At 52.4% G+C, this 19,523-nt stretch overlaps 2 protein-coding genes across 43 annotated transcripts; one reads left to right on the top strand and one right to left on the bottom strand.

The window, feature by feature from the left end:
- The first annotated feature begins 21 nt into the window (after positions 1-21).
- Positions 22-15,473, top strand: Ciz1 (CDKN1A interacting zinc finger protein 1). Of its 42 annotated transcripts, none has more exons than XR_015682812.1 (18): positions 22-254; positions 769-919; positions 1,115-1,230; positions 2,642-2,713; positions 4,148-4,377; positions 7,600-7,678; positions 7,794-7,896; positions 8,441-8,690; positions 8,832-8,991; positions 9,213-9,592; positions 9,993-10,431; positions 11,785-11,909; positions 12,790-12,877; positions 13,296-13,409; positions 13,553-13,708; positions 14,469-14,538; positions 14,659-14,780; positions 15,125-15,473. XR_015682812.1 is itself a non-coding variant. In XM_087651350.1 (18 exons), the coding sequence occupies exons 2-18, from the start codon at positions 774-776 to the stop codon at positions 15,338-15,340; spliced, it is 2,367 nt and encodes a 788-aa protein (XP_087507476.1). In that variant the 5' UTR covers positions 22-254; positions 769-773; the 3' UTR covers positions 15,341-15,473.
- Positions 15,474-16,291: 818 nt separating this feature from the next.
- Positions 16,292-19,037, bottom strand: Bbln (bublin coiled coil protein). Its single transcript, NM_001399481.1, has 2 exons — positions 18,867-19,037; positions 16,292-16,733 (listed from the first exon to the last, which is right to left on the bottom strand). Exons 1-2 carry the CDS (start codon positions 18,943-18,945, stop codon positions 16,561-16,563), a joined length of 252 nt encoding a protein of 83 aa, NP_001386410.1. The 5' UTR covers positions 18,946-19,037; the 3' UTR covers positions 16,292-16,560.
- Between the last annotated feature and the right edge of the window lie 486 nt (positions 19,038-19,523).

A 19,523-nucleotide genomic window follows, 5' to 3' on the forward strand; every position in this document is an offset into this window, starting at 1 on the left:
GGCCTTCGGAGTGTCCGGGCCACAGTCACGTCCCGAGCAGCCCGGGAGCTCGCGAGCCCGCCCACGAGTCCGCTCGTGACTTTCACGTTTTCGGCTTTCGTGGATTGCCGGGAGGTGAGGGGGAGCCAGCGTGGTGCCCGCCCCGGAAGCGTCTGTGGAGGAGGGTTGGGCTTCCCGGGGAGGATGGACCGCTGGGATAGCGGCTACTTGCAGAGAGGTTACGGGCTTTGTGGACAGGGGAGGCCACAGGATCAGTTAAGTCACGTTGGCTATATCTGCGGGGGAAGGGAGTGAAGGGACGAGGGGCAACGGAGGGACGTGGGAGGGTACTGTAGTGGACGGAAGCTTTTCCCGTCCGGGGCTCACGGACTTAAATGACACAATTTAGGGAGAGGACAGCGGACTCCAAAAAGAAGGGAGGTGTGCTCGGGAAGGAGCTGGCACCAGGAAGTGAAGGGTAGAGTGACTGACAGGCAGAAGGTGGGGGTGGAAAGGTGTGCTCCGCTTAGAAGGTTGGGCCGCCAGAGTTGAAGAGATGGGAGGGAAGATAAAGAACTGAAGGCAAGAGTGTGTTTGTGTGTATCCTGTTCCTGGCAGCTGACCGGAAGAACTGAAAGGTTCCCCCCTCCCCGGTACACATGTGTAGGGCCAGGACTGTGTAGCGGTGAAGCTCAGCAGGCATTATGCTGGGGTGTGTGTTTTGGGAGGGGCGAGGAGCCGGATTGTCCCAGAGTGGTGATCTGACCCTACCCACCATACTTCCTCCAGCCACCATGTTTAACCAGCAACTCCAGCAGCAGCAACAGTTGCAGCAGCTCCAGCAACAGCAGCTCCAGCAGCAGCAACAGCAGATACTCCAGCTCCAACAGCTACTGCAGCAGTCCCCACCACAGGCCTCCTTGTCCATGCCTGTCAGCCGGTGAGTTTCCCACTTCCGGGATTGGAGTCAGGTCTGACGCTCAGACCCACATTTTGGAGCCTGGCTCTCAGTAGTTATCACCCATCCGGCATCCTTGTTTGAGTATTAAATGTCATCAGTTTCCACCTTGGAGGGGATTGCCACCGGGTAGATGGCTTCCCTGGACCCCTCTGACACCCTCCTCCCATCACACAGGGGCCTCCCCCAGCAGTCATCCCCGCAACAGCTTCTGAATCTCCAGGGCCTCAACTCGACCTCCCTGCTCAATGGCTCCATGCTGCAAAGAGCTTTGCTCCTACAGCAGTTGCAAGGTTTGTCAGCTCCCTGTCGTCCTCAGTCTCTTCCTATCCAAAGCTCACAGTGGCCCTGATCACGTCCTTATAGATGAAGACAACAGGGCTCCCAGGAGATGAAGTCCACAAGCTACTCTGCTAAGTACAGGGTCACCAGGCTATGGTGCTGGCCAGTCCTGACTCGACTGATAGCCCTAGGGGGAGGCATACCCATAACCCCCTCTACAAATAGAGATAGCAATCTGAGGCCCATAAGAGGGACGCTGTGCCCTTAGTCACAGCACAGGTAGAAGCAGGTTAGGCAGTCATCACTTGGCAACCCCACCAGGACCACAGTCTGGACAGCCTTTCGAGCTGACTTTCAAATGAGGCGTAGATAATTCTAGAGAGAAAAATCCCATCACAAGATGGACAGATACACGCCACCTTTTGTTTTTTCCATTTTAAAAGTCATGCTTGTCATAGTGAAAATAAGGTACTAAAATAGAAGAACAAAGGCAGCAACAGTAAAATCCCGAGGGGGCTGGAGAGATGGGTCAGAGGTTAGCTTGCTGCTCTTCCAGAGGTCCTGAGTTAGGGTCTGTCACTCACAGGGGGCAACCCATGATGCCTATAACACCAGGTCCAGGACATCTGTCACCCTTACCTGGCCTCCAAGGGCAGCTTCCTGTACAGCACATGAATTAAAATTTATGATAAATCCTAAAAAATAAAGTTATTGAAAACAAAGAAACCCAAGTGGTAGGAAAAGATTCCCTCATTTCCGGGAGAAAGTCACCACCCTTTCATTGTATTTCTTTCAATTTTTTTTTTCCCTAGGAAGAGGCTTAGGAAGTTGGGTATGATTATATGATTATACCAAAAAAAAAAAAAAAAGAGTCCATATTTTGTTTTTATTTTATTTTCTATTTTGTTTTTGTTTGTTTGAGACAGGGTCTCACTCTCTAGGCCTGGCTGGCTTCAAGCTCACTATGTAGACCAAGCTGGCCTTGAACTCACAGAGATCTACCTCCCTAGTCCTGGGGAAAAGTGTATGCTGATATGTTTGGCCTTGCTTTGAGACTCTGTAGCTCAGGTTATCCTGGAACTTAGTGTGTAAGCCAGGGTGGTCTTGAACTCAAAACAGTCTTCCTACTTCATCCTCCAAGGGCTGGGATTCTAGGCATGAGCTGCCACACCCAAGCAGTATTCTGGTTCAATCCAGGTTATTTGTGATAGCTTTTAAGTTTTCACTAGAGGGATGTGTGCCCTGATGGAAACCTCAATTCTCCATTTCTCTTCCCTCCCCTCCTTTTTCTATCCTAAACACCACTGGGATGAACGAGACATCTGAGATTCTTTTCACAGTAGATCCCCAACACAGAGTGACTGAGTCGGGGGATGGATGTTTGATGGCTTTTGTTAAGTATTGCCAAATTACTTTCCTAAGGACTGGACCAGTTTGCAATGCCACCAGCCACGTATGACAGTGCCAGCCTCACCATGCCTACGGCAGCCTTGGGTACTCTACACTTTTTTATATATACCTCTGTGAGTGTGTGTGTCCGTATCATTTACTGAGTTGGTTTGCAAAGGCTAACGCTGCGTTGTGAATGTCTTAGTTCCCATTTCCACATTCTGTTGCGGCTAAAACACAATGTACGCGTACCAAGCATTCGCATGTCACTTTGCGACTTGTCCATGTCCTTTGTCCGTCTCTGTTTGAGGGCTTCCCATCTTCCGCCTTACGGGAGCTGGATGGATCTCTGGGACTGCATGCTTGTCTTCGTTGTGTCTGTTTAGCGGATACACTGATTCATGACTTTGAATCCTCACTTGACAGACGAGGGGAGGGAGAACTGGTTTGCTCAAGGTGCCAGAGGAAGTCTGGACTTGAATTCAGCGCTCAGCACAACTGAGCTATACCTTTAAGCCTGTGCCCCCCTCCCTTGCATCGCTCCTGAATCTGGCCATGAATGCTAACTCTCACACTCTGGGCCTTCCTTGGGTCGGAGGAGATACAGCAGGAAAGAAGATGGCTAGTGCTAGGATAGAAGTCTCCAGGGACACAGACACAGGGAAGGCCTCCCAAATGGGAGATAGCAAAAACTTAAAGGGAGGCCTGAAGGATGCTGGGAATTAGTGGAACACAACAGCTTCCACAGAAGCATGTAGCATGTTCAAAGGCCCAGAAACGGGGTAGTTGGAGGACGGCCCAGTGACATGTCCCTAGATCGTTGTGTACGTGAAGTGGGTAGTCTGTGTTTTATAGCCAGACCTTGCCCTAAAAGGAACGGGGAACTGTAGAAGGCTTTGGACAGGGATGAGATCAGAATGTAGCTTTAAAGAGGTCCCGTTTGCTGCAGTTCTAGGGAGGGATGGCGTGTTTTCCAGAAGGCACGTGGGTGCTAGAGTTGCTAGGACCTGGTGATGTCTGGGAGTGTGGAGGATGGGGCAAGGACAGAGCTAGCAGGTGTCCCTCAGAGGGCTTGGCCAAGCTACCTCTCTGTTTCGTGTCCGTGTTTTATAGCCACTTCTCCCTGCTACCTGGCAAACTAGAGGGCCGCTACAGTGAAAGGGTGCCTTGTTGGGTGCCAGAACCTTCCCTCTCATTGATAAAGCCAGTGTGGGACAAAGTACTGACAGCAGTTTGGTGGTCCTCCTGTGGCCTTGTGCTGGGTCCCTCACATACCTGAGGGCCTTACAGCATGTCTGAGGGCTAGCTAGGGCAGCTCACACACCAGATGGAGCAGAAAACCTACCCTAAGTCCTTCCTCACTCACTCATGCCCACAGTGGGCCTTGCCTTGAGCTTCCCTTCCCTCTGCTCCTCTGGGTAAGAGGGTCCCCTTAGAAATTATCTCTGACATCCCCATGGTATTTGGGGGACTGAACCCCTGATAGGATCTTGGCCATTCAACCACGGTGTGACTTCTCGTCTCATCTCTTCTCCACAGGCAACCTCCGTGCTTACAATGTGACAGCCCCAAACCTAGCAGCTCCTAGCCTTACACCACCCCAGATGGTCACCCCAAATCTGCAGCAGTTCTTTCCCCAGGCTACTCGACAGTCCCTGCTGGGGCCTCCTCCTGTTGGGATCCCAATAAACCCTTCTCAGCATAACCACTCAGGGAGGAACTCCCAGAAGCAGCCCAGAACCCCCTCTTCCACCACCCCCAATCACAAGGTGAGTAGAGCAGCTGCAGTAGGAGTGGGTGAAGGGGTCCCCAGTGTCAGCCCAGCTCTCTGTGCTTGGGCTCGCCCTGGCCTTTGGTTTTTTTGCCTCAGTGTCTGTAAAGCAAAGGTGTCTAGTATCTGTCATCTTCTGTCAGGTGTCGTTCGTCCTTGATGTGACTTCAGCCCTACCCAAATACCACCTTATTATTATCTATGTGCTATTCCTCTCTTAAACAAGTTTCTTTCCTTCTTATCATCATTTTGTTTTTGCGTGTGCACGGGGAAGTCAGATCACCTCCCTCCTACCACATGGGTCTTAGGGACAGAACTTGGCGCCAGATGCCTTCACCTGCTGAACCAGCTCAGTGGCCCTCAGTGCTGTCTCTCTTCACATCAGCAATGTCTAGTAGAACTAGAACAAGTCGTATATCTGATTTAAACTTTTGGATAGCCATATAAGAAGGTAAAAAGGTCAGGGTATAAGGACTACCCTTCATAATCCCAAAACTTGAGAGGTTAGGGGCAGAAGACCACGGCACATTCTAGAACATCCTGAGCTGAGTGGAAAGACCTTCAGGTTTTAGAAATAAAAAGAACAAATGAAGTAAATCTTTTTTTTTAAAGAGCTATCTATTTATTTTATGTACATGAGTACACTATAGCTGTCTTCGGACACACCAGAAGAGGATATCAGTTTCCATTACAAGATGACTGTGAGCCACTGTGTGGTTGCTGAGAATTGAACTCAGGACCTCTGGAAGAGCTGTCAGTGCTCTTAAACAGCTGAGCCATCTCTCCAGTCCTGGATGAAGTTAATCTTACTGTCAGGTAGAATCAAGTACACTTAGAATCCCAGCACTCTGGAGATGGTTCAGGAGGCTCAGAGATCTAAGGTCTTCCTCAGTTACATAGTGAGTTCTAGGCCAGCCATCCCAAAACATGCCTTTAATCCCAGCACTTGGAAAGCAGAGGCAGGCGGAGCTCTGAGTTAGAGGCTAGCCTGGTCTACAGAGTGAGTTCTAGGAGTGGACAATTAGGGCTACTCGGAGAAACCGTGTCTTGAAAATACCAATCAACCAATAAATCAATTAATCAATAAGATCTCTGATACCCTCCTTTGCTTGATGATTAATGTTCGTTAGTTAAGAGACAAGGTCGTATCTCCCAAATTTCAAATACCTTCTATGCTCCTACGTTGCCCAGCCTGGTCGCAAACTTCTCAGTTCAAGTGATCCTCCTGCCTCAGCCTCTCAAGTTCACATATATTTTATCATGCCCCATTTTGTCCTTAGAAAACAAAACAAAAAAAAGCCCACTAAATCTAATCTGTGATTTAATATCGTAATAACACTTCACTGTCTTCTGTGTTGCTTAATCTCCCGCCTTAATCGAGATTCCGTGCTTCAAGTGTTTACCTGAGGCTAATGGTGACTCTGTGGGACAGGCAGCTTTGAATGTTACTTTTAAGGCACAAAGCTATGGCTTGTGGTATCCACAGGCTTGGGATCCCTGAGGCTCTGGGTTCTGCAGAAAATAAGGAAGCATTGTATCACTGCCTAAAAGTTTCAAAAAATGTGTACTTCTCATCCACAGAAGAAAAGCAGAGTGCTAGGGGGGTTACAGGTTACAGCTGCATCTAAGAACCCCAGCATGTACACACACACACACTGTCCCTGCATGTCTGCATAAGGGTCCACTCCCAAGCTTATCTAGGGCAGGAACCATGTTCTTTTTTTTTTTTTTTTTTTTTTTTTTTAAAGATTTATTTATTTATTATATATAAGTACACTATAGCTGTCTTCAAACACACCAGAAGAGGGCATCAGATCTCATTACAGATGGTTGTGAGCCACTATGTGGTTGCTGGAAATTGAACTCAGGACCTCTGGAAGAGCAGTCAGTGCTCTTAACCACTGAGCCATCTCTCCAGCCCAGGAACCATGTTCTTTACTTAATCAGTTTCTCCTACATCTTTAGGAAGGCATTTCCCTCCAGAGAAGGGCTCAGTCTCTACCCTTAGGGTTAGGATTAGGCCTGGCCTGCTGGGGTCTTGGCCTACCTGTGCTCCTGTTTTACATATAGGGAAACTACAGCTGACAGACTGGAGTGGTCGAGGTAGGCACAGAACCCAGGCCCCCCGACTCCCTGTGTCTTCCAGGGCAAGAACTCGGTAGTGTCCGAGGGGCCTGGAGGCCTGATGTGGGGTACAGATGTGTATCCCACCAGGACGACAGGCCTTAGCAGTACACAGGGAAGCTATAGATGGCACCCAAGGGCTCCCCATAGTGCCCAAGAAGTGGCTGGAGCACTTTAAGGCTAAGATGTAGCATCCGTCCTTCTGTGGGTCTTGGGTGTGTACGTGTAAGAGATGTTAATACAGTAACCCAAAAGCAATGAATTAAATGAGACCCTGTCTCCCAACAAACACAGCAGCAAAACCCACGAAATATTACTAAAAGGGTCTAGACCTGGCCTGGGAAGGAGTTTCCTCCCAGAAGCTTTGAGGCTCTAGTTGAAGACTAGACACAGGAAGAGGCTGAGGGTGTGACCAGAGAAAGGCCAGTGAGGATGCATGGAGACCGGTGGAAGGTGGGGTTCAGAAGGGAAAGAGAGGCAGCGGTTCAGGCCCTGAGAGTGGGAGGGGCGGGCAGGTCCTGGCTTACGGTAAGGAAAGCCGCCGTACCACCAGGAGGCCCAGGAGGGTCAGGCCAAAGGCTCTCTCTGGCTGACTGTGGGAAGTCTGGATGACTAGGAACCAAGAGACTTTCCGTGTCTCCCCAGCAGGACCAAATAGCTTCAGATAACGACACTTGAGGGGCTCCAGGTCCTCTATGCTTCGTGCCTTCGGCCAGGCCCTGTTAGTCCCTTGAGATGGTGATGGCCATTCTTTTCCTCTCTCTGTTTTTCCGAGACAGGCTTCTCTGTGCAGCCCCACAGTCGGGAACTTGCTCTGTGGCTGGGTGGCGACAGTCGTTTTGAGTAGGAGAGTATTTATTTGCAAGTGAGATAGAGGTTTAAAAAATGGTTTCTGAAGCTGGGCAGTGGTGGCGTGTACCTTTAATCCCAGTACTCAGAGGCAGAGACAAGTAGGTCTCTGAGTTAGTTCAAGGCCAGCCTGGTCTACAGAGTGAGTTCCAGGACAGCCAGAGCTACACAGAGAAACCCTGTCTTGAACAACACCCCCACCCCACCCCAAATGGTTTCTAAAAGGAAGCAGGATTCTTCTTCTCAGACGGTGCCTCTGGACGACAGGGAAGACCCCACAGAGGGGTCTGAGGAAGCCACAGAGCTCCAGATGGACACAGCTGAAGGTGAGAGATGAGGACTGCTGTCCTTCACAAGGGACATCGGGCAGGAATGATCTTGGTGGAAAGTAAGCCAGGGCCACCTCCTGGAGCTATGTTTCCTCACCTGCCACCATTGTAGACCAAGATTCACTAGTCTTCCCAGATGCGAGTGAGCCCCAAGTGCATGAGCCTGAGCCTGAGCCCTTTGAGGCGTTGGAACCACCAGCCAAGAGGTTGAGGAGGTGAGTGATGCTGGCCACGTGTTGGGGCTCAGAGGCCTGGAGCTCACCTGTACCATTAGGCCTTGACATCCACTTGGGGGAGGGTCACATTCATCCCTAGATCTACCTGGGGGTGAACCACCTGGAGGCCACCCTGGGCAGCCAGGAGGAAGGGGTCCTTGCAGAGTATAGGTGGGGCCTAGTTTATAGGGCTAATTAAAATCATGTTGCAATTTGGAGGTGGAGGGTCACTGCCCCTGCGTCTATTTAGGTGGAACAGGTCCGGGTAGCTTTAGAGCGTCCCTCATCCCACATCGTAAGTAGGGCTAGGATTAGGAACTACATCATAGGCCTCTCGGAAGATAGATCTTTGGTCTTCTTGAATATGCTTGCTTGTTTTGTTTTCGTTTTTGAGACAATCTCGGCTGACCTGGAACTCACTACACAGACCAGGCTGGCCTCAAACTTTCAAGAAGAGGTCCGCCTGTCTTTGCCTCCCTAGGACTAGGATCAAAGGCATAGACCACCACAACTGGCTTTTTGATTATCTTTGGATCTTTGCTAGCTCAGAGGAGTCCACCGAGAAAGGCCCTACAGGGCAGCCACAAGCAAGGGTCCAGCCTCAGACCCAGATGACAGCACCAAAGCAGACACAGACCCCAGATCAGCTGCCTGAGCCACCGGAAGCCCTGGTGGTGCCGCGAATCCAGCCACAGGTTCTGCAGATCCAGACTCTGTCAAAGCTGCAGAAGCAGGCACAGACACAGACTTCTCCAGAGCACTTAGCGCCCCAGCAGAATCAGGTACAGCCACAGGTACGGTCACAGCCCCAGTGGCAGTTGCAGCCATGGGAGACAGACCCACCGAAGCAAGCTCAGGCACAGACCCAGCCTCAGCCCCTCTGGCAGGCGCAGTCGCACAAGCAGGCCCAGACACAGACACAGACACATCCACAGGTATCCACCCAAGCACAGCCACAGGAGCAGACATCAGAGAAGACCCAGGACCAGCCTCAGACCTGGCCACAGGGGTCAGCACCCCCACCAGAACAAGCATCAGTTCCGGCCTGTGCCACGGAACCACAGCTATTATCTAACGCTGCAGAAGTTGGGAGAGGTGAGCGAGTGTGGACTCCCGACCTGATCCAGATCTGCCAAGCCCTTCTTTCTCTGATCTGGCAGAGTCTTGACTGGGGACTGAGGGTTGGTTGGGCCTGGAGATCTGGGACCATCCCCATCTTGGACTTCATCTGGACAGAGACGCCAACTCGTGGATTCAGATCTATCCAGACCCCAAATGGTAGACACTCTGGGAAAGGAACGTATATGTCATTTCAGACCCAGAGGAGACCTTGCCAGAACCAGTAAGTGCCCAGAGCAGTGAAGACAGGAGCCAAGAGGCGTCAGCTGGTGGCCTGGATGTGGGAGAATGTGAAAAGAGAGCAGGAGAAGTGCTGGGGGTGCGTAGAGACCAGCGTGAATACCGGAGGGAGTAAGCCTGCAGCGGCTTGGTGTCTGCTTGCCCCAGGCTACTCTAAGGATCCCTCACGTGTTTCCCCATGTGTGGAAGGACAGCAGCCTTGTGCCTGGTGGCATGGGTGAGCCACATGGTGGTTCCTCTGTCATCGTATCTTTTTTCTTTTTCTTTTTTTTTTCTTTTCTTTTCTTTTCTTTTTTTTCGGAGCTGGGGACCGAACCCAGGACCTTGCGCTTGCTAGGCAAGCGCTCTACCACTGAGCTAAATCCCCAACCCCTGTATCTTTTTTCTTAAGATCTTGATGTGCTTTTGGTGGTAAAAGTCCTTTCTGGTCCGGCCAACTTCACACTAGACCCACCAGTCCTTCTCGCAGTGATGCCATTTTAGTGGAAACAGTACCTTTGTAAAAGGCTCCTTGTGGGACTCAGGTCCCAACGCTACCATATAACAAAACTTAAGTCAACCTCTTTCCTTCCTTGGGTCTGTTTCCCCATCCATCATGTGTTTGGTGAGGTGGGTTGGACTTCGAATTAACCAGAGCTAGGTCAGGAGTGGTGCTATATATCTTTTTTTTTTTTTTTTTTTTTTTTGGTTCTTTTTTTCGGAGCTGGGGACCGAACCCAGGGCCTTGTGCTTCCTAGGCAAGCGCTCTACCACTGAGCTAAATCCCCAACCCCGGTGCTATACATCTTTAATCCAGCCCTAGGGAGGCAGAGGCTGGCTGATCTCTGCAAGTCTCAGGCCAGCCTGGTCTACATAGTGAGACATTTCTATTCGATCTAGGTTCAAATCCTAGCTGTGGTATTCTCTGTGTAGGTTTGGGCAGTCACGGAACCTAACCTAACCTAGAGGGTAGAAACTCTGTCTCTGCGTCTGCTGTAGATGTGGGGGGCTGGGAGCTCCCTGAAGGTCACCATCCTGCAGAGTAGCAACAGCCGGGCTTTCAACACCACACCCCTCACATCTGGACCTCGCCCTGGGGACTCCGCCTCTGCCACCCCTGCCCTTGCCAGCACACCCTCCAAGCAAAGCCTCCAGTTCTTCTGCTACATCTGCAAGGCCAGCTGCAGCAGCCAGCAGGTACTGGGGCAGAGGAGGGGGGCTGGGCCGTCCGGCTTGCCCTTTCTACACTGCACAGTAGCTGCAGCCATAGTGTCTGCATAGGCATAGTTCCTGATCAGCCGGTAGAGCAGAGTTTTAGGGTCTAGGAAAACCTGGTTCAAATCTGCTGTGACTGGCCATGGAGGTCTCCAGAAGTAAACTCCACCCTTAGGTCTTTTCCTTTTGTGTTCAGTGAGGTCAGCCAAGAGCTTCATCACCGCAGTGTGACTTAGGACTCGGCACCTGACACTGAAGTTCTGTGCCCAGCTCAGCCCAAGGAAGTGCAGCTTTACTAATAATAGCAGTTACTTAGGAGGCTGAGTACTAGTAATAGAGTTACGTTGGAGGCTGAGTACTAGTAATAACAGTTACTCAGGAGGCTGAGGCAGGAGGGTAACCTGGTCAACTTAGTGAGAGCCTGTCTCAAAATAAAGTTATTTCAAAAAGAAAAAGGAAGAAAGAAGAAGCTGGGGATATAGCTGAGCCATTGCTTAGCCTGTGAGAGGCAGAATAAATGGATAAATGAGTAGTAGTCTTGGCTGGGACCACCAATTGCTCCAGCTTCGTGGGGGTTCGAAACAGGAAGATCACATGAGCACACGAGTTTCACATTAACCTGGGCAATATGGCAAGAATTCAGTGTCTGTCTTTAAATTAAAAGAAACAAACAATTAAAAATGACTTACTTACTTTCTTTTTTTTTTTTTTCTTTTTCTTTTTTTCGGAGCTGGGGACCGAACCTAGGGCCTTGTGTTTGCTAGGCAAGCGTCTACCACTGAGCTAAATCCCCAACCCCGACTTACTTACTTTCATTTGATGTGTATGACTGGTTCACCCATATGTCTGTGCACCACATGGGTCGATGCCCACAGAGGCCAGGTGAAGGCATCGGAGTCTGTGCAACTGGAGTTACACAGTCATGAGCCACTGTGTGGGTGCTAAGACTTGAACCCAGATCCTCAGGAAGAGCAGCCAGTGTTCTTAACCTCTGAGCCATCTCTACAGGCCCCGACCCCTGGTTTCTTTTAATGCCCTTATATTATTACCAGTGGCCATTGTTATCTCTATGACTGCGGTCCTCGTCTGAGCACTGGAGTCGCATTTCTTATCAATGGAGCACTCCCAGAAATGGATATGTATCCCCTCTGTGCCTCAGTTTACCATCCCCGCCCTGGCCTACATTGAGCTGTGTAAAGTAATGCCAGTTGTGGCAATACAACACGGGGGAGAAAGGGAGCCAGGAGGATCAGAGCCACAGGGTGGCCATGACGGTTGGCACTACCCTTCCCTGGGCTGCAGCTCACATCCACTTGTGGTACATTCATGCTACAGGAGTTTCAGGATCACATGTCAGAGGCTCAGCACCAACAGCGGCTTGGGGAAATGCATCACTCGAGCCAGACCTGCCTGTTGTCCCTGCTGCCCATGCCTCGGGACATCCTGGAGAGAGAAACAGAGTAAGTAGGGGCTGGCAGAGGCCCATGCTGTGGCTTAGGCCCTGACCAGCCTGTCTCCAAGGTCTGGCCAGGAGATAAGCCAGCTGTGCATACAATTAAGTCCGTTCTTGATCATTGGTTTCTCCTGTCTTGATGACAGGTGTAGTGAATTTCCTAAGGTCCCTTCCAGGTAAGAACAGTGTGACATTCCAATGGAAAGGAGGGGAGCTATAATACAGAGCCCTGTCCCCACTGATCTGCCTGCTACCCCCTAACCAGATGGTCTGAAATCTGCTCTACCTGGGATCTGGAACTAGCACCTGGTCTGAGAAGCTATAGGTACTGCCAGGTCCAAGTGGGGGATCACAAGCCTGCAGGGCTGAGGCATAGCCTTGGACCCTGGAAGATAAGGGCCCTGTCCCCTGGGGAGCTGCCTCAGGTGGTTGCCAGAGCCCCCAGCTTTTCAGGAGGATCCAGGAAGTCTCACAATTGCAGAGTCACCATGATGTTCCTGGCACTTGGGAGGCTGAGACAGAGGGCACGAGAGTTTAAGGCCACTTCCTTACACAGCGAGATCTTGTAGTGAGTTGACTTATTCAGAATGACAGTAAACCCAGCTGAGGACATGAAACCCTTTCTCAGGCAGCATGGTTGTCTGAGTCAGTGATGGGCAATTCCACTGAGGACGAGGACAGGGACTCTGTCTTGGCTGCTCTTTGTTTGCCTGGCTGACAGGGAGCTCCGGTCCATTAGCTCTCACTTCTAGAAGAGTCAGGAGTCCTTTGTCCTTTTGATGACTAGGACCCTGGCCCCTCATATGCCCTAGTTGAAGTGCAGCACCCTTCCCTTCTGGAGCGCTCTAGGGGATATAGCATCATGCACTGCTTGCTCTTGCCGGCAGAGATCCTCCACCCAAACGCTGGTGCAACACCTGCCAGGTGTACTACATGGGAGACCTGATCCAGCACCGCAGGACACAGGAGCACAAGGTACAAGAGCCACTCATGCTAGACGGGTCCCTGTGTGGGATACCTCCAAGCCCAGGTTGGGAGTGGGGGTGGGGTCTATTTTTGTCACCATGCGACTTCCACTCATGTGGCTTCTGGTAAGTTAATCATGTTCCTCTTTGGGCTTTCCTGTGCCCATCTGTTCAGTGTAGGCACCTGCTCACCGTGCTGATCAGCCCTTAGCTTCCTGGGGTGTCTTTGGAGGCGGTCCTCCTCCTATTCTGTCTCTGTTGCCACCCACCATCTCACATGGTGAAGTGGTTTTGCATGTCTCATGCAAGGGGCGGAGCCGACCTGGGCTTGTGGGTTTAAGAGGTGAGCTCTCATTGGGCCACTGATAGAGCAGCTTGTACCTGGGGTGTGCTCCAATGCAGCACATGGCCCACCTGCCCCTCCCCAGGTTGCCAAGCAGTCCCTGAGGCCCTTCTGCACCATATGCAACCGTTATTTCAAGACCCCTCGAAAGTTTGTGGAGCATGTGAAGTCCCAGGGACACAAGGACAAGGCCCAGGAGGTAACCCTAGCTACCCCAATACAGCATGAAGCCTTCCCCCAAGATCATAGAGCAGGTGGGGGGAGAGGGAGCAGCTAGAACCCTCAGGGGTGTATGCTAACTGCCCACAGCTGGCCTAAGTCCCTCATGCATTCCTCGGGCAGCTGAAGACACTTGAAAAAGAGACAGGCAGCCCAGATGAGGACCACTTCATCACCGTGGACGCCGTTGGTTGCTTTGAGAGTGGTCAAGAAGAGGACGAGGATGATGATGAAGAAGAGGAAGAAGAGATTGAGGCGGAGGAGGAATTCTGCAAGCAGGTATGGGGCAGGCTGTTGGTGGCTCCTGGAGCCCAGACGTCATGCTGGCATTTGTAGGCGCTAACGTGACACATTGAGCCAGGCTCACGAGGCATGCACATCAGACTGTTCACAGCCCTGTGAGGCTTTGTCTAAGAGTTTCGTCCTCTCTGGACAAAGTAAAAGAAATGTGGGTAGACTGAGGGTGGGGAGGGAGGGCAGAGGGCTGGGAATTATAGTCCAGTGCCTGCCTATGCATGTGCAAAGCCCTAGATGCACCTCGGGAGGTGGGGTCATGGAGGGCCCAGCAGGAAGCAGGACTGAGAGCTCCAACCATGTGCTGTCAAGACCCTATCTGAGGGGAAAAAGGATGGAGAGATGGCTGGGTGGTGAAAAGCACATGGTACTCTTCCAGGGCACCTGGGTTCAACTCCTCACACCCATGTCAGGTTACTCATAACTACCTGTACCTTCCGTTTCTGGAAATTGGACACCTCAGGTACCCATGCCCCCACACACTCAAACATATTGAAGAAGCAGCCTAAGAAAAGAAGGGTTTATTTTGGCTTGGGGGAAGGAACAAATGGGAACCCACAAGCATACATCGGAAGGACACATGGGAGGCAGGCTCAGCGTGTGCCAAGGCTTAGGCAGCCACCCTCAGCCACCTGCAAGCTGAAGGAATGGTTGTGCTCTAGAGACTGCAGGTGGGCTGCAGGCCCCTGACCTGTATCCAGGTGGGACCCGAGGCACCACATCTGAGTTCTTACTCCCTCTCTAGCTGCAGTCAAGAGAAACATCTTCAGAGCAATGGAAGGACTCTGAGACTTACAGCCCCAACACGGCCTATGGTAAGACCCCAGGCTAAGCCGCCAGTCTCAGCCACAGCACTGCAGTCAGGCACTCAGAAGAGGTGTGATGCCCAGCTGGTGACAGGGATTTAGTATGCAGACCCTGCTGTCTGTCCCCAGGTGTGGACTTCCTGGTACCAGTGATGGGCTATGTCTGCCGAATCTGTCACAAGTTCTACGACAGTAACTCAGAATTGCGGCTCTCTCACTGCAAGTCTCTGGCCCACTTTGAGAACCTGCAGGTGAGTGGTCGTCTGCCTGCCCTGCCCGCCCAGGGCTACCACCTCTATCCAAGCCACCAGCTGTTTGCTGTCAAAACCAGTTCCTAAGCACACTCCCACAGAAGGAAGGACTCGGGCTTGGCTCTTCATGGTGTGTGTGTGTGTGTGTGTGTGTGTGTGTGTGTGTGTGTGTGCGCGTGCGTGCATTGGAGGCTGGTGTTGGGGGTACTCTGGAGCCTAGAGAGCTTCACACAGGGTCACACAGCAGATCCATACTGTTCATACTGTTTTGGCCCAAGGTGGGAAGCAGCTGATGGCTAGGAGTGCACTAGGCTAGGCCTAACTTTGAAAACTTTTGTATCCAGAAATACAAAGCCAAGAACCCCAGCCCTCCTACCCGGCCTGTGAGCCGCAAGTGTGCGATCAACGCCCGCAACGCCCTGACTGCACTGTTCACCTCTAGCAGTGGTAGCAGCCGCCAGCCCAGCCCCCAGGACACTGTGAAGATACCCAGCAAGGTGAAGCCTGGATCCCCCGGACTCCCTCCTCCCCTTCGGCGCTCATCACGCCTCAAAACCTGATAGAGGGAGCTCTGGCCACTCAGCCTAACTAGGGCCCAATCTGCTGATGCTTTCTAGGTATCCGTGTGGGAATGTTCACATGGTTGGTGTTTTTACTCAAAATCCAATAAAGAGTCAGAAGTTTGGCTATGCAGTCCCTCCCCACCAGCACTGTGTCAGGGTGGGTGGGGGAGGGGCCCCAGTCTCTCTGGACACAGTGGTGGAGGACCAGCGAAGCCAAAATCAGCTCCCTGAGTGAGATGCAGGGACTCTGGGATAGGACTACCAGGCATGTCCCCTCTCCGAGCCTCAGTTTCCCTCCTAGTCTGTCAGAGTTGGGAAGGCAGCTTGGGAGAAAATCCTTAAGACTGGTGACCCTAGCTCCTTAAGACTAGTCTTGCTCCGACTCCCGGGTTACAGATGAACAGAGAGGCCTTAGCAGGGTCACGTGACTTGCCAAAACTCACAGACTGGCAAACAGCCAGCCTCTAACCTTAGCTGCACGGTATAGAAACCAGAGTCCAGCATGGAATTTGTATTAGGGGCGTCATTGCCGCTGAGGATCAGCTCTGGGTTCACCAAGAGGGCAAAGCCCTCCAAACCCAGAGACAGATCAGCAGTGAATGGGTCCATCCTTAGCTCTCCACTGGAGACAGACAGCCTGGCTTTGTCAGTGCCAGCCAGGAAGGTTCACCTTCACATCCTAGGGGTGGTTACCATGGTGGAAGGCCCTAATGCCCAGGGGGCCTGTCTGTATCTCACAGTCATACAGCATGCCCGCATCAACCGGAAGCAGCTGCTGGAGGGCAGCACACCAGGTAGGGAGGAAGCCCTGACCTCACCCACACCCTGGGGATCAGAAATGAAAGGCTCAGGTCCATCATATGGTCCATGGATCACAGTCTCTGCTCATCTGCCTCCAGTGGCAACTGGGGTCCTTGTCCGGGCACAAAGAGAAGAAGGGGGCAGTGGTGTGGGAGACCTCTTTAATATGACACTCAATCTGGGTGGAGGGGAGAGAGACCAGGAGCTGGGAAGGCAGACAAGTGGGTGAACTGTAGGACTGCACCTGACTCCAGGAAGAGTGATGGGCAGTGAGTGGGGACTGGTCCAGGCTGGTAGACCCACCAGGGGATCTGGAGGCCAGTACCTGAGATGGTGTCTAAGCCAAGTAGTATCTAGCCAGGCCAGAACATGGCCTAGAGAGGTAAGGGTGGGGCCTGGTTGGGGGCTCCCGGCACCTAGGGGCTGGCATCACCAGGGGCCTCCCCAAGCTGTTGCTGGAATTCCAGGCGTGTCTGCCGATTGGACTCCAGCAGCTCCTGGAGGCGGGCATGGAGGTGGTCGTTCTTCTCCTCCAGGTGGTCCAGACAAGAGTTGATCTGATCCAACATGGAGTTGATGGCAGCATACTCTGGGAGGAAGGGAAAAGATAGAGAGAAGGTCTTGTGTCTCCTTAGAGCTGACAGATACAGCTCAAAGCCTTCTGCTCCTCTCACCTGCCTTGTCCGATTCAGGCCCTTTGAATAGACCGGTGACCTGCCTAGAAGGCACTGGGTGGCACCCTTGTCATTCCCTCTGGGATGACCACCGCTTATTTCAATTTAGCTGTCACCAAGGGGAGGCTCCCTGGGTCCGGTACTACATCAGACTCTGTCCTGGTTCTCCAGCCTCCCCCTCTCCACAGCAACCCTTCAGAAATGACTGCTGTAGTGTGCTGGTCTGAGCTCACCCTCTGCTCACACTCAACTATCAAGCTCTAGGGGAGGTGACGGGTCTTGTGTTCTCTATCTCCCCAGTGCCCTCGATGACACAAATAAGCACTGAATGAATGAATGAGTGAATGCATGAATGAATGAAGCTCTGGCTTTCCAGTCCCTGCTTTTGCTTAACTGTCTACCATCTACTTCATCAGCCACAACAATCCTTCAAGGACCTACTCAAAATACCTCCTCCTCCATGTCTTCCCTCCTCTGAGAAGTCTTCCTGTCTCCGTCCTCTACAGCTTCTTTGACCTGCCTCTTAGCAATGTTGTGTCTCCTTAGGATCCAAGGTCTGGGTCCGTGCCCACTGCGGGACCCACTTCCGAGCCAGCCCATGACTCAGAAACACCCAGCTGCCAACTTGGGAACAAAGGGAAGGAGCTGGTGGTTTTAAGGAAGAGGCCAGGGAGGGCGACTGGAGCATGAGTGTGTATGTGCTGCCTCTCAGGGACAGTTCCCATGACCCACAGAGGGCATCCTTCACACAGCCTAGAGCCTCTCAAGCTGCTAGTCCATCTTCATTCCATCTGGTGACAGGGTCAAAACTCAGACCTAGGGTCAGAGACCCTTACATGAGTCCCAGGTCTGCTCTAGCCCAGCACTCCTTATTAGAGTGGGGTAGGGGACTCTGCAATTGCAGTACACTGAGAGCTCAGTCGGGGTCAGGCCACACCAAGCACTTAATGGGTAGCTAGCTGTTCCCATCCATCCTGGCAGGCCAGCAGAAGGGCTAGGAGAGGTGATGTCTGCAGGCTCCACCTACGTCCTGGGTACTTCCTAGCCCTTGCTCCAGTCCTGGGACAGCCTCTTCCCCACCCCAATGTCATTCAATTATGCCACCACCTCACCTAGTCCCCTCATGATGCTCACTGTGGCTGCCAGCAGTCACTATTGTCCAACAGTGCCCACTATGCCTCCAAATGGACGACAACCTCTATTAAGGGCAGAACCCAGGTGACAAAAATATTCTGAACCTGTTGTGACAAGGACTATGCTGTGAATATATGAAACTGCAGAACTGTACAGTTTAAATGGTACAATCTAGTGTGTTACCTACAGCTTAATAAAGTTTTTATAAGAAAACAAAAGCATACCCCATCCTTATTGCACAGTAATCAAGTCCTGCCCTCTAGGTAAGGCACCAGACTTGACAACACTCAAAACAAACAAACAAGAACCGGCTTTCAGAAGGAACTTGTACTCTGGAATCTTAGAAGCTAACCATTTCTATCCCATTTTCCCTTAAATTCTGACACACTTCAATACAGAAGACACCAATGTGCCCAATATTGCAGATGGGAAAACTGAGGTTCCCAAACGTGCAAAAGCTGTCTGTGGGCCGATGCGTCCCCTGAGGTCCTTGGGCAGTGTTGTGCACCCAAGCACAGTACTCAGTAAGGAGGTCACCAGCAAAGCCGGATGGCTGGGGTGCTGACTCAGCATAGTGGGGAGCCCACCCGGCCAACACCTGCAGAGCCATGCATGACCGCCCCCTCTTAGCGAGGAAAGTGGCTGAAGCAAATCCCAAACTGACAAGGTGCTCTGAAGCTGCCTCAGTTTCAGACACCAGGGTTGGTTAGCGACAGTTCTCCAGTACTGCAGCGCTCAGGGATCTGTTTGCTATTGCTCGCCATCGCCTCCGAGGTGGCTGTGGGGACAACTCCAGAGCCCAACTCCTCAGGCCCTCCCACGCCCCCCGTCCCCGCCCGATTCCAGATCTTAAGGCCAGTACTCCCCGCAGAGTAAAGGTCGCCTTAGCAACAACCCCTCTCCTCCCAGGTCACCTGCTTCCCCGAAGCTGTCATTCTCGCCTTCCGTGCCCGCATCCACCGGCATGCCTAGGTCCCCGTTGGGGCCCGACATTGCGGGCTCGGGCGCCGCAGAGGCCACGCGAAGATGGAACTCGGCGATCGTCGCGCGGAAAGCCGGCGCTGGGCGGAAGGTGCAAGCAGCTGATGGAACACCGGGCCGGAAGAGTGGAACGCAGCAGCGCACTCAGGCCGCCCTGAGCCCCGCCCAAAGCCCAGCCCCTAGGCCTCCGCGCTACCACGCCCTTTGAGCTCCGCCCCCTCCCTGCTTCGGCGCTCTATCACGCCCACAAACATGGCTCCGCCCCGTCCGCTCTCAGGCTCCTCCTTCTCTGGCTTCTGAGCCCCGCCCCTCTCCAGGCCGCAGTGACCCGCGGTCAGCGGAGCCCGAGGACGTACAGAAGGTCAGGCAGTAGAGACCTTAGCCCCCTAGAGCTTGGGATATGTACGAGACTCCATCCTGCTGCTTCCTTCTCTCTGCATGGTCGGAATCAGAACTTCTCCTCCCCAGTCACCAGGAATCTGCCATCTTCCCACCTCCCCCTGGTGCTGCCGAGATGACCCACAACCCCTGTCCTATCTTGGCCAATCTTGGCCTCATCTCTTCTCTTAGGGTTCTCAAAGGCTACACTT

The sequence above is a fragment of the Rattus norvegicus genome, chromosome 3 (genome assembly GCF_021556685.1).
Source record: "Rattus norvegicus strain SHRSP/BbbUtx chromosome 3, alternate assembly SHRSP_T2T, whole genome shotgun sequence".
Lineage (NCBI taxonomy): Eukaryota > Metazoa > Chordata > Mammalia > Rodentia > Muridae > Rattus > Rattus norvegicus.

Coding starts and splice junctions, on each gene's coding strand:
- Ciz1 (XM_087651339.1), top strand. CDS start 774: ATGTTTAACCAGCAACTCCAGCAGCAGCAACAGTTGCAGCAGCTCCAG. Junction 12,878..13,295: donor GCAGGACACAGGAGCACAAG/GTACAAGAGCCA, acceptor GCCCCTCCCCAG/GTTGCCAAGCAGTCCCTGAG. Junction 13,709..14,468: donor AGGAGGAATTCTGCAAGCAG/GTATGGGGCAGG, acceptor CTCCCTCTCTAG/CTGCAGTCAAGAGAAACATC.
- Bbln (NM_001399481.1), bottom strand. CDS start 18,945: ATGTCGGGCCCCAACGGGGACCTAGGCATGCCGGTGGATGCGGGCACG. Junction 16,734..18,866: donor TGACAGCTTCGGGGAAGCAG/GTGACCTGGGAG, acceptor CCTTCCTCCCAG/AGTATGCTGCCATCAACTCC.